General features: G+C 53.6%; 1 protein-coding gene across 1 annotated transcript in view; it reads left to right on the top strand.

Annotated features, from left to right (window-relative positions):
* The window catches only part of FSTL4 (follistatin like 4), a 209,270-nt gene that overhangs the window by 142,361 nt on the left and 51,726 nt on the right, over positions 1-15,183 (top strand). Inside the window, exon 6 of the mRNA XM_042955606.1 lies at positions 7,573-7,739. Within this exon, the coding sequence (XP_042811540.1) occupies positions 7,573-7,739 (167 nt within the window). The remainder of the gene's footprint in view (positions 1-7,572; positions 7,740-15,183) is intronic.

Raw genomic sequence — 15,183 nt, 5'->3', positions numbered from 1 at the left:
CCAAGAGCAGAGTTAATAACTAAACTGTAAACAGTGGTTGCAGCAACACCAAGCAATGTAAGTCAATTGAAAAAGTAAATTACACACAGATCTGCCGGTAATTAACAAGTTTATTGCCATCCCCAAAATTAAGCAAGCAGGAGGGGATATGACAATGACAGAAAAATTGAATCAGATTATGCCTGAAGAAACAGGATATTTTGGACGCATGCAGGTCTGGCCGGTCCAGAGCCACCTGTGCAGGCCAGACATGCTCCAGTGCTCAAAATGTGCATGTCAGAATGAAAGGCCCTAAATAGGCAACCAGCTCCCAGGCCCCGGCCACACAGTTTCAGCAGATTTGGGCAAAGAGCTCCGAGCAGCAGGCTCTGGTGGAGGGAAACAGAGGACACAGCACCCCAGAGCACCTTCCCACAGGGCAAGCCAAAACAGCCCTACCCTGTACACGCCTGGTGAAGCTATCCGGTCCAGGAGGTGCTGAGATGTTGCCTGTCCCCTACGCGTTCAGGAGACATGGGGTGTGCACCCTCTCCCTTTGTTTCTGTTCCACCCCCCCACTTCACGGTGTGACCCTGGTCTCAGGAATGAGACCAGGTCAACAGAGTTTGCCAAACAGGTGCCACACCTACTGTGGTGGCTCCCAGGTCACCTGAGGGGCTCTTACCAGAAGCACATTATTTTACGAGGAGAACAGGGTGAGAAGAAGCTGCAGCTACAGAGATGTGTCTAAGCGCCTGGCCGGGGGTCTCTCCAGGTTATCCTGATTCCCAAGTAGGCTTCTGAGCCTGGGTTGGCCTTTCGAGGGTATTTCGACATGCAGGCAGGTTGATTGAGCTTTTGACAGAGTCTTTCCACCAAGAGCATCATTTGAAAAATGGCAAAAGTCTAGGTAGGAATGTGTTCCATTAGTGCATTTCTAACATAAGAAAACGAACGCGGACTTGACAATAATTCGAGAAATTTAATTTCTGTTGCTGTGAAGCACCAGAATCCTGCTTGAGAGGGTGCTGATGGTTTTATGAGTGTCTCATCGAGTTCAAGTCAGTGTGAGAAATAGCGCCTGTGATTAAGGAAAAGCTGTAATAGGGAACTAAAACCCAATTCTCCAGAGACTGAAATTTTATGGCTGCCTGCCTTCGGGAAGGGTGTTAGCCTTGCTTATGGTGGGCCCATTAATCCCCTGTGGCCTTCTCTTCTCTCCAGGCTCCAAGGAACAGGGAGAGCCTGTGTGCAGGGAGGAGGCTGAGGGCTGGTGTCCACAGCGCCTTGTGTCTGGGCAGCCAGGTGTTTTACTGCTCTGGTTGGAAGGACCTAGAGAGCCAGGCAGGTGTTTCCCCAGAAGACTGCTGTCAGCCGGACTTGGTCTCAAGCCCACCTACTGTGTGCCAGGCACCGTGCTAGGCGCCAGGGCACCAAACAGCCCTGGGTTCACACTGCCGGACACGCGCCTAGTTAGTACACCGGGAAGGTCTGTCCTGTGCTAACCAAGCCATGATGGTGTCGACGGTGATTTCAATGCGACCTGTGCCACCTCATCCATGGGAAAACAAGGGGAAGCCACGGATAGCAGAAGGCCTGGCCCATAGGGAGGTAGATGTCCCAGGGTGTGAGGAACCCCCCACTGCCTTCCCCTCCTGTGATTCCCTACCAGCCAGCCCTCCAGGGCCAGCTCTTTTTTTTTGTCTGTTTATTTATTTTGAGAGAGAGAGAGTGCACACGTGCACCCGCGCAAGTGGGGGAGGGGCAGAGAGAGAGAGAGAATCCGAAGCAGCCTCTATGCCCTGCGCAGAGCCTAACACAGGGCTCAATCTCATGACCCTGGGATTGTGACCTGAGCCAAAATCAAGGGTCAGACGCTCAACCGACTGAGCCACTCAGGCACCTGTCAGGTGCCAGTTCTTACAGCAGGGACATCATCTCTCTGTGGGTGCCTTTCCCCAGCTGTGCCAGATGAGCTCCCCCTGGGCCCCTCGGACCCACAGCCCAGCCCTCCTTCACTGCCTCCACGCACTCTGGGCACGGGGCAGATCTTGTTGCCTGGGCCCCCAGAAACCTTGGCAACCTTCCCAAAGAGTAGCCCTTGGGACCGCAGGTGGTGAGGCGTGTGGGAGCGGCAGAGCCACAGCCAGCAGCCGGAAAGATCCCTGGGCGGCCCCCGTGCAGGCCGCTGCCCCGGAGGGCTCCTTCACTTCCCTCTCGTGTAACTCTTGGCTCCACAGAGCAGAGTGCAGGTCTGAGCGTAGCTGGGTCCCCTCCTGTACGCGTGTGCCCGGGCAGGAGTGGTAGGTGTGTGGTCACTGAACACCGACGAGAGCCAGCTCCACAAATTGCAGGCTGCCTGGTCCTCCTCTCGTCCCCATCGCAATGTGAGGCTCAAGAGGACCATGGAGTCCCCTGTGCTGGGCCATGGCACTACTACCAACCTGTCCCCCCATAGCTCTCCCAGAGAAGGGCAGGGTCACGGACAGGCTGCAGCAGAATTCTGCTGATTCTGTCTCCACAATGTCGTCACCGTGCACCATGACGAGACTCCAGGGGGAGGCCGGGAAAGGGCAGAGGCAAGACGAGGCCCTCTCTGCATCTCTCTAGCAGTCATAGGGTATCGATCTGTCCAACACACATATGTCCTTTCTGTCGGGACATGTGTTCCCACCTCAGCACACCAGCAACCGGTCCTGCGGTGGCCACAGGGTGCAGGCCTCGCGTGTCGGTCAGTCCTGTGACTGCGTGGTACTCCACCCACCTGGCCCCGGGGATCGCTTCGTGCAACAACCCAGGAGGCAAGTCTGACGATCACAGTTCTCTCCAATGCCTGTTTCCAGGACTCTCGGGAAATATTGGGTCCCTTCCTCTGGGATCCCATGCACAGGGACACTGTGAGTGTGGGGCCACCACTGGGCATCTTGCAGCCAAATGGAGAGTGCCTTGTTGGGAACCCCAGATGTCTACTGCCTCCTCCATCTGCCTTAGATTTCCCAGTTATGAGAACCAAGACCACCCTCCTTTCTTTTTCCTGATAAATTTCAGCAGGATGGTGTCTTCCAATCTTCAACAAATACCTAAATGTCCATTTATGTTAAACTTTAAGTGGCACCTGGGTGTCTCAGTCGGTTAAGCGTCTGACTTCGGCTCAGGTCATGATCTCACGGTCCGTGAGTTCAAGCCCCACATCGGCCTCTGTGCTGACAGCTCAGAGCCTGGAGCCTGCTTTGGATTCTGTGTCTCCCTCTCTCTATGCTCCACCCCCGCTCACACCCTTTCTCTCTCTCTCAAAAATAATAAATATACACTAAATAAATATATAAATAAAACCTCAAGATCCCAGAAACATCCCATAAGTTCATCTCTAGGGGCCGAGAGGGCAAGGGTCTCAGAATAGACAAATGGGATAGACACCAGTGGGCACCATGGTGGTAACGTGGGAGGAGAATGGGGGGCGGGTCAGGGACTGTTCTGACTTCTGTGGTGGTGGAGGCTGTGGGCGGCTTTTGAGCAGGGCTATGACCTACCTTGTGCTCATGAGAACAGGGAAGATCTGGAGGGGTGAGCACACAGGAGGCTGTTGGCATCTGGGGTGGAGAGGAAGGCAAGGATTCAGGGGGCATCCTGAGGGAAGCCACTTTGGGCTTGGCAACCGTTCGTGTTACTTGTACCCCTGTGGGCACGTAGGCCAAGAGCAGAGGCAGATGGCCCTGGGGGGCAAGGAAGACACAGCTGGACAGCGCCTGGCAGAAGGGGGACGTCCACTTAGAACAATGTACTCAGCGCCCCAGACCTCAAAGCAAGATGGGTCCACAGAACCCTCCCAGCCCCAGCCCTCATTTTAGTGATGTCTGATCCGAGTCTGACTGACAGGAAGGGACCTGCCCAAGGCTACTTGGCATGTCACCAGCAGAGCCAGGCCTGAAGGCCAGATGTCCAGAGCCACAGTCCAGAATCTGCTCTGCTCACTCGAGCCGCAGCCCGTGATTGATGCCTCATTTTTCCCCCTGGGAAACGACCATGGGAGGTCGCTTAGCAGGGACGTGGGGCCTGCCCGGGGAGGGTGTGTTGAACAGTAAATAATTGGGAGTAAGGGCAGAAGGAGAGCTTCGGTTGCAATAAATCTTTTCAGAATTTTTAAACCAGTCAGGGAATATTGACATGAATTAAATCCAATAAAACATTCATTTAATTAAACTTTAAGTGATCCAAATATTTGCTGTTTGGTTAATATTTGTGTAGCTGACAGGAGCAGAATTATGATGGTTCTGTCAGTACTCACGCATTCTAATTTTGCATGAGCCTTTCCTACACAAAGTGCACATTTTCACACACACAAGTGATCAGCGAAATCACTCCGGAAGGATGCCGGAACCAATCATCCCAGCGGCCGTCCCACTTGGGGTTTTGCTTTTTGTTTGTTTGGTTTTAGCCCTGTGCTAAACTGTTTGACGTCTATGACTTTTGGGGGCGCCTGGGTGGCTCAGTCAGTTAAGCGTCCGACTCTTGGTTTCGGCTCAGATCATGATCTCACGGTTTTGTGGGTTCGAGCCCCACGTCAGGCTCTGCCTGTCAACATGAGGCCCACTTGGGATTCTCTCTCTCCCTGTCTCTCTGTCCCTCCCTTGTGCCGTCTCTGTCTCTCTCAAAACAAATAAATAAACTTTAAAAAAAAAATCTATGACTTTGGGGCCACGCGGAGGATCCTACATTGCACATAGGTCTTACATTCCAAATGAGACCCCAGTCAACCAGAATACCTCACCTCCCCATCCCCCCTCCAGACTCTCCCTTTCCATCCACCCAGACAGTCCCCCCATCTTTTAAGGCAGCAGTTGTCAGGCCTCAGGGTACCACGGACACCCCAGGGGTGCTTGCTAAAACCAGAATGCCCACCTGCCAACAGAGAGTCTTGTCAGCCTGGGGTGGAGGGGCAGGAATCTGCGTTTCTATCATTTGCGCCCCAGATGTGATGCCGATGGTAGGGGGACCACATCTGGAGAAGAGGAGCCCTGAAGCCCAGGGCGGCCCCGCTTCCTCCAGGGGATGATGCCTGAGTGCCCAGTTCGTCTTTCCCTTGTAATTTGACTAGCATTCCAACATACAGAGAAGCTGTAGGTTCCTTTGGTAACATACCCAGCTTATTCGCAAGCCCCACCCACCGCCGTTGGGCAGGAAATAGAACCGAATGTTCAATGCATTGTAAGGCTTAGTCTGAGCGGGCCATTCTAATAGTCCACATTAAGTAATGCTCTAAGAAAAATTGCCTCCGGCCTCCAGTCCCCAGCCGGCATCCTTAGCTGCTTCTGAACCCCAAGCTGACTTCTGACTGTGGACAGAAACATGCCGCTGTCCTAGGCCACCTTCGGTCCCCCCATGCAGACCCCCAATTGCCCTGTCTCAGGTTCTCTTGGCTGAGGTCAGCCCAGGTTCTCCTCGTGGTCTGGGGTCTGATGTCCCCCCAGAACTTGGCCTCCAGCAGCCCCGCTGGCACTACGCACCCTTGGAGGTTCCAGGGACATTTCCTTAGGGCCTCAGTCTGGCAGTCCAGCACAATCTTCAGGCACAGAAGTACACAGCACCTTATGGCCCAGCCAGCATGTGGCCAGGAACCTTTGGACCTCTCCACACCACTAGAGAGCCAAAGGGGCTTTGGCAGATAAACCGGGCTCTGGCTCTGTGCCGTATGTTGTGCTCACCCCGAGGTGGGGGGTAGAAAGGAGGAGGCTTTAGCCCCCTTCCAGAGCCCCCTCACCTACATGCCAACAGGCACACCCTTCTCACCAGCTCCCTATTCTCACAATGCCCTGGGACAAGGAGGGGACGTTCCATACCCCTTCCTGTTTCCACAGAGCCTTGTGGCCAGGGAGCTTCGCAGGTCACTCGATGAGGAGAGGTACCTCCTTCTACACTCAGGGCAACTCTGGGTTCTGAGTCCTGAGGGCCAGCACAGCGCAGAAAGAGTCAAACCATTGTAGCAAGTCTTCCCTCTCTCTCCCTCTCTCTGTCCCCTCTGAATCTCCAGAGCCTGGGTCTTGCTATAGAGTACGAGTGCCTTCTCTCTCCTGCCCTGAGCAATGAGCCTCATGACTCCGAGGTGGGAGGGCAGCAAACAGGATGTGATTTAAGAGGGGACTTGAAATGCATCACTTTAATGTTTGTAAAATATTATGCCAGTTGCATCTACATCAATCACTCGGTGCTTATCTTTCCCCGTGCGGCTCCTTCCCTGGGAGTCACATTTTTCCTGTGCATGGGTGTCCCCTCTCCACTGGCCTGTTGACTCCTTTCCTTCCCATTTCCATTTTCTCCATTTTTCATCCATCCATCCATCCATCCAACAAGCACTGATTAAGCACCTAGTGTATATCTTGTTCATCTTCATGGGCTCAGGGCCGGGCCACTGCTTGCTTGTGGCAGGGAAAGGGCTTTGCTACTCACGATCTACCCTGACTGCACTTGCTGCCGGTTCACCTGCTTTGCAGGACATCACACCTGTCTCGGGTTTCACTCCCACCGCCCCCACCTTCTCCTCCCCACACACATTGGCAAGAGGGCACTAGCACAGACATGCTGCCTGGTCACAGCTCAAAAGGGTCCCACCAAGTCAGCTCCCAGCTCTGTGCCTTGCTCCACACCTGGCAAAGGGCCCCAACATTTTTGCTGGCATCCCAGAATAAACACAGATGGCTCCCCAGAGCCAGCCAGCCTGCCTCCCTCAGCTCATGCCCCCTCTGGCTGCTGCCCCAAGTGCCCTGAGTTGTAGCTCTGGGGGAGCAGTAGGGAGGAGGCAGTCCTGTCAGTGGGCTGCTGACTCTCCCTCCAAGCCTGATCCCATTTTGGTATGTGAACAGCCTGAGTCTGATGAATTTTCTCATAAATCCTGAAAATTTCTAAAAGCCTGTGATTGCAAGCAAATATTTTAGGCCCTTCCCATTTGCCTAAAGAATGATCAGTCTTAATGCCAGTTATCAAGTATAAAATGGCACGATTAATAATTTGTACGGCCTGAAGTGCGCTTCGAAAAATTAAAGGCTACAGTGCATGGTTGCTGAACGGCAATCCAAATCCAAGTTCAAAGAATCCTCAGCAGAAACAAACCTTCAAAGGTCAGCCAGTTCGTTCCCCAGACTTCAGACACTGCAACCTTTAAATTGCCCCCAGATGGATGAGAAACCTGTCAGCTCAGCCAGCAGACCTTGACTGCACTAAGCAAGGCCCAGACTTCATGAGGCCCAGGAGCACAGAGCAGGGTGTCCGCGGCACATCTGGCTCTCTGGCCTCTGCGTGACAGCCCACGTTCTCGGCTCGGCTCAGCTCATAAATCCGTTGCCCAAATGGTTTCCTTGCACCAGCTATGGCTCCTGACTTCTTCTGATTCACAGAGCCCTTTGAACATTTCACAGAAGTCACAGCCTCTCTCCCACGAGGAGCGTCCATCTGTACACTTAGCACATTGTAGACAGTTTCCAGGGAGCCGCAAAGCCTCCCGGCCGCTGCCCTGCAGGAAATCCCTGTAACCATTGGCCTTTGAGTGAGAACTCCGCCCACTGGCTGTGCGTCTGATGACTTTCTCCTTTTCCCCTGCAGAGGTGGTTCAGCTTACCCTCGCCCCTGAGGATAGGGTCAGCGTGGCCACAGTGACCGTGGGGCTGAGCACGGTGCTGACCTGCGCCATCCGCGGAGACCTGCGACCACCCATCGTCTGGAAGCGCAATGGGCTTACCCTCAACTTCGTGGCCTTGGAAGACATCAATGTAAGTCTCTAGGCTCCGACCCTGAACGCAGACCCGCCCCAGGGACGTAACCTGCAAACTGCCTGTGGCAGTGGCACGGCCAGAGGGTTTCCTTAACGTCCCATGTTTGATGCCTTTCAAGCCTGTTGTCTGATAGCCAGAGGGACCAAAAAAATCCAAGTTGCACCATGCAGAGGATAGACTGCATGTTAACTGCAAGCCTGCTCGCCAGATCCACAATAGGAAAGGGGCGTACTGACTGGGGAGGCACGGTGGGCAGGGCGGGAGGCCTTGGTGCAGGCTGCAGCAGCGAAATTGGGCGGCAGGTGTGGGATTGGGAGGGGAGAGGTGCAGACTGCCTGAGGGAGCCCACCGCGAGGAAGGACCACGGGCCCACAGAGCAAGCACGTGGCCAGGGTGCGGGGAGGGCAATTGGCTGGAAGAGCCAGGAAAGACTGGAGACCTCACAGGTGAGCAGGATGCAGACGGCGGGGGCAAGAGGGAACGGGGATTCCCTCTGGAGGACAGAGGTGAACCACCAGGCTGGGTTGGCTGGAGGGCAGGGACCCCATCAGGCCAGAGTGGCCTGCCCTGGGAGCCTCGTTGGCTGGATGCGGGTGTGTGAATTTGATGAGGTGAGCAGAAGAGAGAGCAGCTGAGCACACACAGCCTACCGTGACCTGCAGGGATGCTTCTGTACTGTGAGGGCCCATGCACCTGGGCCGGGCTCCTGGTGTCACCCCCAAACCAGCCTCATGACTTTGAGCAACTTCTTACACCAATCCTATCTCTTAGAAAAACAGCCTTAGCAGCACCTCCCTTCCATTGGACGTGAAGAACAAAGGGAGTAATTCAAGTATTTTTATGGGCCCAGGTTTGGCCCCAGGAGTGAGGCGGCTTCCCAGAAGTTCACTGAGAAGACAGTGACGTCATCCATGGAGGGCACTGCCAGGACAGCTACAGTAACAGGAATACAAGTTTCAGGCAGAAGAGGGGGCAGTCAGGACAGGTTCAGGACAGGCGAGCTGGCCCAGAATGGGATGCTTGGCCCAGAGAAGGAAGATCTTGTGGTCTTGAGTGGTGAGTTCTGGGTAACTTCGCTGAGGTGGTGAGGGAGGTACTAACGCAGCAGGAGCCAGGCTGGGCCATGTGACCCCATGAGCTCAACAAGCACAAAGGGCCAGGGTGCTCCCCTAAAAGAGACCAGTTTGGACTGCTGAGATGGAACACCATTACGGCCATCCTAGCGGCCCCGAAACAGAGTGAGCCATCAAGGAAGCAGTGAGGTCCCCATTACCAGAGGCATGCAAACTCAAGCAAGACCGTGGTCAGCAATGCTAGTAGCCACACAAGGACAGCTAAACCCCATGACCATGAAGATTCTTTGCAACTCTGAGACTGCTTTGTGGGGAGAGAGCCCAGCCTAAAATTCTGTAGAAACCAGGTTGGGACTCTGCTCTCACTAGGCCCTTTAGCTCCACCCTGAAGATCACGGGGAAGCAGATGGGCAGAGGGCCGGTCACCGTGGAGGTCCTGTCTTGGGCACAGCCTGGCATGGAACACCCTTCTCCCACTCTTGTCATGTGGGGCAGGATTATTTCCTTGCAGCTTCCCCACGGTGCTACCAACACCACCCTGCTGGGTGCTTGATAGACAGAGGCTGAGTGGGCAGAGTCCTTTGTCGTCCGAGCCTGAGATGCCCAGGCCTTGTCTGAGATCTTAGCAAGGAGAGGTACTGTCCTGTTTACAAAGATTTGGGGAGGGTGTGTTTTGGGGTTCACAGGTCTGTGTGTGCAAAATCTCTCAAGGCAGGGCATCAGCTTTAAACTGAGTTTGGCCAGTGGTGATTAATTCCAAAGTAGGACGGGCCTGCCTGTGTCTGTCTGAACATCCATGTGCATTACTTGATGATCTATTTAAAGACACCAGAAATAAAGGTGGAGGCAGAACTCCTCTTAATGCACTTGCCATCGGTTAATTAAATTACTTTGAGTGTTTTTCCCCTCCCTCGAACATGCCTCCAGCATCAACTCAATTGCATTTCTACTTTTCACAGTGAGGTTAGCAATTTGGGTTAATTGTGGGTGCAACTGGAGATTAATGGCCTCTTATTACCTCCCTGGAAACACTTGCTGCTTGTGGTCAAGTCAGTAGCCCACAAACAGGCAAGGCCCTGTGCTGCCCAGAAACCCCCACGGGAGGGTGCAGGGCACATCAGCCCCACAAGGATGCCCACCCGATGCATGCAGCCACACCACACACACACACACACACACACACACACACACACACACACACACACACACACAAACACACACTTCCCTTCACCTCGGGAGGGAAGGGAGGCACAGGCCCTGCTAGTGAATAGCACAGGCACTAAGGTCAAAGGGACCCCAGTTTAAGCCTCAGCTCCACCACATACTAGTTGAGTGACCTTGGAAAGGTCACTTGACTTCTCAAAGCCTCAGTTTCTTCCTCTGTTAAATGGGGATAATTAATAGCTTCTGCCTCATAGGGTTATAGTGAGGATGAAAAGACACATGTGATGTGTTCATATGCAGCATCCCATACTAACTATGATCACTGTCCTTACCATTATTACTATCACTGATATTGCTACCATCGTTATTATTATTGCTGCTGCTGCTGCCAAACAACATTCTCAGCACCTTGCAGCCCGAGTCCCCGATGTCAGCCCACGGTAGCCCAATGAGTCTCCCCAGGCAGGGAGATACGACCCTGAGGTGTCCACATCAGCCTGGGACACAGTGACATTTGCCTCCAGTACATCCGGAGCAGCCCTGGGTGAGCTGTTGAACTTCTCTGAGCCTGTGGAGAAATGAGGATGACAGTGTCCGCCTGAGATGGGCATTTTCAGGCTGAACGTATGTGTGAAGTGCCTAGCCCGGTGCCCGGCACACAGCAGGTGTTCATAAGTGGCAGCCCCACCTGGAGACAGTGATGACAGCAGCCGTCCGAGGAAATCAAGCCAGGGATGGATAGAGCCAGGGCATCAGGATTCACGGGGCATTTTTAAAGCAAGAACTGGTCAGGGAAGAACACGCTGGGGGTAGGCGGGTGGGGCCGGGCAGCCCCGTTGGAACAAAGATTGGGGATTGAGGTGTTCTAGAGTTCTCAGCCTGTGGCATGCCCACACCCACCCCCGTCCACTGCAGCCAGAGATGAAACGCCATCGCCGGCTGTAATTAGCGCCTGGCACGGAGCACCGCACCTGCGAAACCCAAGGCAGGCAGATGAGAGAGCTCCGAGGGGTGTGGGCCTCCTTTCTTTGTCAGTTGTATGAGACATCTTGATTGGCAACAAAATATTAATCACTTTTTCACTACTCTCTTAATGAGAACCTTTCATGGGCAACAAAATATTAATTTGTCTTGTCTTATCTGTTAAGAATTCTGTTAATGAATTCAGTCACAGAGCTATTACAGAATGCCATCCTAATGACACATGTAATTAAACTTTTCTGACTTGCAAACATCAAGGATGCCTCGAGCATCAGAATAATATTTGATCAGAAAGTAAATGTACCCCTTAGCCTGGAGCCAAGTGAGAAGGAGACTCTCGGATTCCCCCGTGAGCACTGTCACTGTCAGGAGCACTCACGAGTCACCCGATGTGTGCATGGCCGTCCAGATGGCGTACGTGGGGAATCATCCCCTGGATTCACTAAGCGCTGGCGATTCGCAAGCCCTGTACCAGGGTGTAGAGCAAGGACACTCTCCGCAGCCTCCAGGGGGACGCTGTATCCACAAGCACAGAATTACAACACAGCATGGCCCGTTCTATATTAGGAGGAGGGAGCCAGTTCTGGGGACCCGAGGAAGGAGAATTTCTGGCTTCAGGGGACAGGGATAAGCAAGGGAGAGGTCTAAAGTGGCAGGATGGGGCCAGAACCTGACAGGTTTGGAATATTAACATAAAGGATCATGGCCTGTGGGAACAACAGGTTTTTACTCGGGTATTGACATGGTCAGACGTCTGTCCTGCAGCAGACCTGAGCCCCTTCTGGCCTCAGACTACATAGGCAACCAAGGAGGACCCCCAATACATCGGACCCAGAAACAATAGGAGCCCACTGGCTGGGGTCGGGGAGGGGTCTTCCTCCTCGGTAACCTCCCTAGGGGAGCAGCACCCCTGGCTGTGCAGGGCTCCCGGCTAAGCGCCGTCCCCTCTACTTCTCAAGGCTGCCGGAAGGTCAGCATGGACCTGGTGCACCCCCTGGCCCTGCCTGAGCCACCCCTTTGCAGGAGGCCTCAGCTTCACTGCAGCCCAGGGCATGAGGGATCCTGTCTCAGCTGCACCTGGCAAAACAACCTCCCCACCACCCCGCCTCCGAGGAGAGGGCAGCACAGGGACCAAGGGCGCAAAGTCCCCAAAGACGGGCAGCAGCACCAGGAATTCTGCTGCACCTCCAGGCAAGGGGGCCTCTGGCTTATGCCTCCTCCTGCTTGTCAGATGAGAAATCATTAGTTTCTATTGAAGCGCATATTCCCTAGAGCTAACGAAAAACCACCTGAAATTTACTTCCTGGCCAACCGCTGGTTTGTGTAGTAAGGCAGCTGTGAGTCCCGGTGCCTTCAGACCTGGCCCTGTGGTCTCCCACCTGGGTCCCAACCCTCAAGGATCCATGGCCCACTGCCCCACCTCAGCAGCACCAGGGACTTGAGGGTGGGTCCAGGCACAGCAGCTCTGCCTGTCCTGGCTTTGGGCCCCAGCTTGAACTCCGAGCTGCCGTCCAGGAGTGTGCCCATGCTGCTGTGATAGAGGACAAGCCCTCATCCCACAGGCTCTTCCAGTGTGAGCCTGTGGTCAGCCCACCCTGGCCTGTCGCCCTGCTCTGCCCAGGTAACACATAGTCACATAGGGGAAGGGCACTCCCTTAGTCCGGCGCTGTACCCTGAGCCCACAGGGGAAGCTTGTCCTCAAGCAGTAAGATGCCTGTCACGGCAGCTATCCAAACAGACGGGACCAACGAGGCGCGTGTGGTCATACAGTCCTGTGATAAGACAGGGATCTGTGGGTCATGGGAATCCCACAGAGAAGCCAGGGCCACCCCTGACCACACCTAGCCCCTGGCTTTTGCACCTGGGCCACAGAGCCTAGGCCATCCCCAGTGAGCCAACCCCCAGCCCCCGTCTCCTCAGGGCTCACCGCCAGGCTCTGGGGGCCCATCTCAGAGGCATATCCATGCACTCCCTCCCCCACCCTGACCTCTATCCTAGGTATTCTGGGGGTGGAGAGGGAAAGGCTGACTCACTTTCTGCAAGAACTGAATGTGCAAAGCCATTCCGGGCCTCGGCCTTCTGCCCAGACTGTGCAGCAAATCACTCAGCATGAAGTGAAGTGAATGTCCCCAAAGCTAGTCTGCACGTCCTGCCTCAACAGTGTCACCTGCCCTCCCCTCATAACTGTCTTCCTCCCTGTCCCTTATGATACTGAGGGACAGGAGACCTGCCCGTGAGGGGAGCAGAAGCAGGAAGATGACATCAGCAAAGTCACACTGCTGAATCCTTCCTAGGGTCAGTGCTGGAGTCCTAACCCGTTTCCAGGGAGACCCAGGTTTAATGCCGGCCCTTTCACAAGTATGGTCTCATTGACTCTTCGCCCCAAGTCCATGAAGGAAATGGGGTGAAGCAACTCACAGGGCTCTGCACTTGCAGGGCCGGAAGTCAGCCTTGCTCTGGGGACACAACACCCAGCACCCAGCCTTGCCAAGGCCTCCCTCTGGGGCTGGATGGCCCTGCCTCCTGTCCAGCAGTACCCACTGTGGTGCCCGGGGCCCCAGCGGCATGTGTCCATCCTAAATGTGAGCCCACGTGCACGACACTGCAGGGTTTCATTAGCCCACTGGGCTCTGCCCCAGCAAGAGCAGGGGCTGGAAGGCTCTGAGTGCGGCACGCGGAACTGCTTGGTCAGGAGACTCTCAGGAGGAGCAAACATGTTTCTCTTGTATTCAGCTTTTTAAAAAGCGGGGGGAGGGGGGGGGCTATAACAGACCCAGTATATCTCAAACGACTTGAAAGAGCCACTCTTTTCTTTCACTGAATCTTGCTATTTGGGGCTTTCAAATGTCGGTAGGCGGAGTACAGTGATAAGAGCAAAAAAACAAAACCCATTAGAAGAAAGTATTTGTGGCAGTGTTTGAAGGATGTGTTAAAAGGTTCGCTTTTTTTCCCATGCCTAAATGGTGTAAAACCAGGAACAAATAACTCTAATGAAGCATATGCTCTCAGCCAGCTCTGCTTTGGAAGTAAGTTATTAAAAAGACCAAAAGAGAATGATTTAGGAGCTCATGACTCATTTAATTTTTATTGTCTTTATATGAACCAGTCATGAATCCATTGTAAAAAGATGAGAGGCGTTTGATTAGCATGGAGAGCTGTTTGCAACATGAAAGACAGTGGTTATAGGTTCTGCATTAAAATAATCTCATTAAACGCTTGGGTACATTTTGTTTTAAAATCTTGGAAAACAGTATACTTGAAGCCCTCGAAGGATTTGGCCAGTTCTTCCTGGCTTGTATCAGAAACCCCGGTTGCAAATGATCATCTGGCTCTTTTGAGCTTTGGGTGAGCTCAAGCCACTGGGAGTATTGGCCAGGGCTCCCGAAGAGATGCGCCCCGACCCAGGATACACCAGCTTATACAACTTGCTGGGGCCTCTGCCCCACCAATTCCCTCTACTGGGCCTTTGACGTCTCAGTGGCCTCTTCAGGGTCACCTCTCTTCCTTCACAGTACTGACTTCAGAGCCTCACTTGTGCTCAGTGACCACTCGTGGCTCCATGTCAAAGGTACAGGGTCCCTCAGGGAGGTTCTGATCTAGCTTCTGGACCCTGGGTGCAGAGCCCGGAGCACCTACCCTGTGTGGGCTCTCCTCCCCAGCCCTACTCAGGGGAGCTCACGCTCAGCCTGTTTGCAGGCTTTATTAAGGGCAAGCAGTACTGCAGTAAGCAGCTTTTACACACCCCTTTGCACATGGTGTAAGTAGGTCTGTAAGATAAGTTCTTAGAAGTGGAATGACTACCCTCTTGCACTGCTGGTGGGAATGCAAACTGGTGCAGCCGCTCTGAAAAACAGTGTGGAGGCTCCTCAAAAAATTAAAAATAGACCTACCCTATGACCCAGCAATAGCACTGCTAGGAATTTACCCAAGGGATACAGGAGTGCTGATTTATAGGGGCACATGCACCCCAATGTTTAACAGCAGCATTATCAACAACAGCCAAATTATGGAAAGATCCTAAATGTCCATCAACCGATGAACTGATAAAGAAGATGTGGTTTATATATACAATGGAATACTACTTGGCAATGACAAAGAATGAAATCCGGCCATTTGCAGCAACGTGGATAGAACTGGAGGTATTATGCTAAGTGAAATAAGTCAGGCAGAGAAAGACAGATACCATGTTTTCACTTATATGTGGATCTTGAGAAACTTAACAG

Source organism: Panthera leo, chromosome A1 (genome assembly GCF_018350215.1).
Source record: "Panthera leo isolate Ple1 chromosome A1, P.leo_Ple1_pat1.1, whole genome shotgun sequence".
In the NCBI taxonomy this organism is placed as follows: domain Eukaryota; kingdom Metazoa; phylum Chordata; class Mammalia; order Carnivora; family Felidae; genus Panthera; species Panthera leo.
This window is presented reverse-complemented; position numbering and strand designations above follow the sequence as displayed.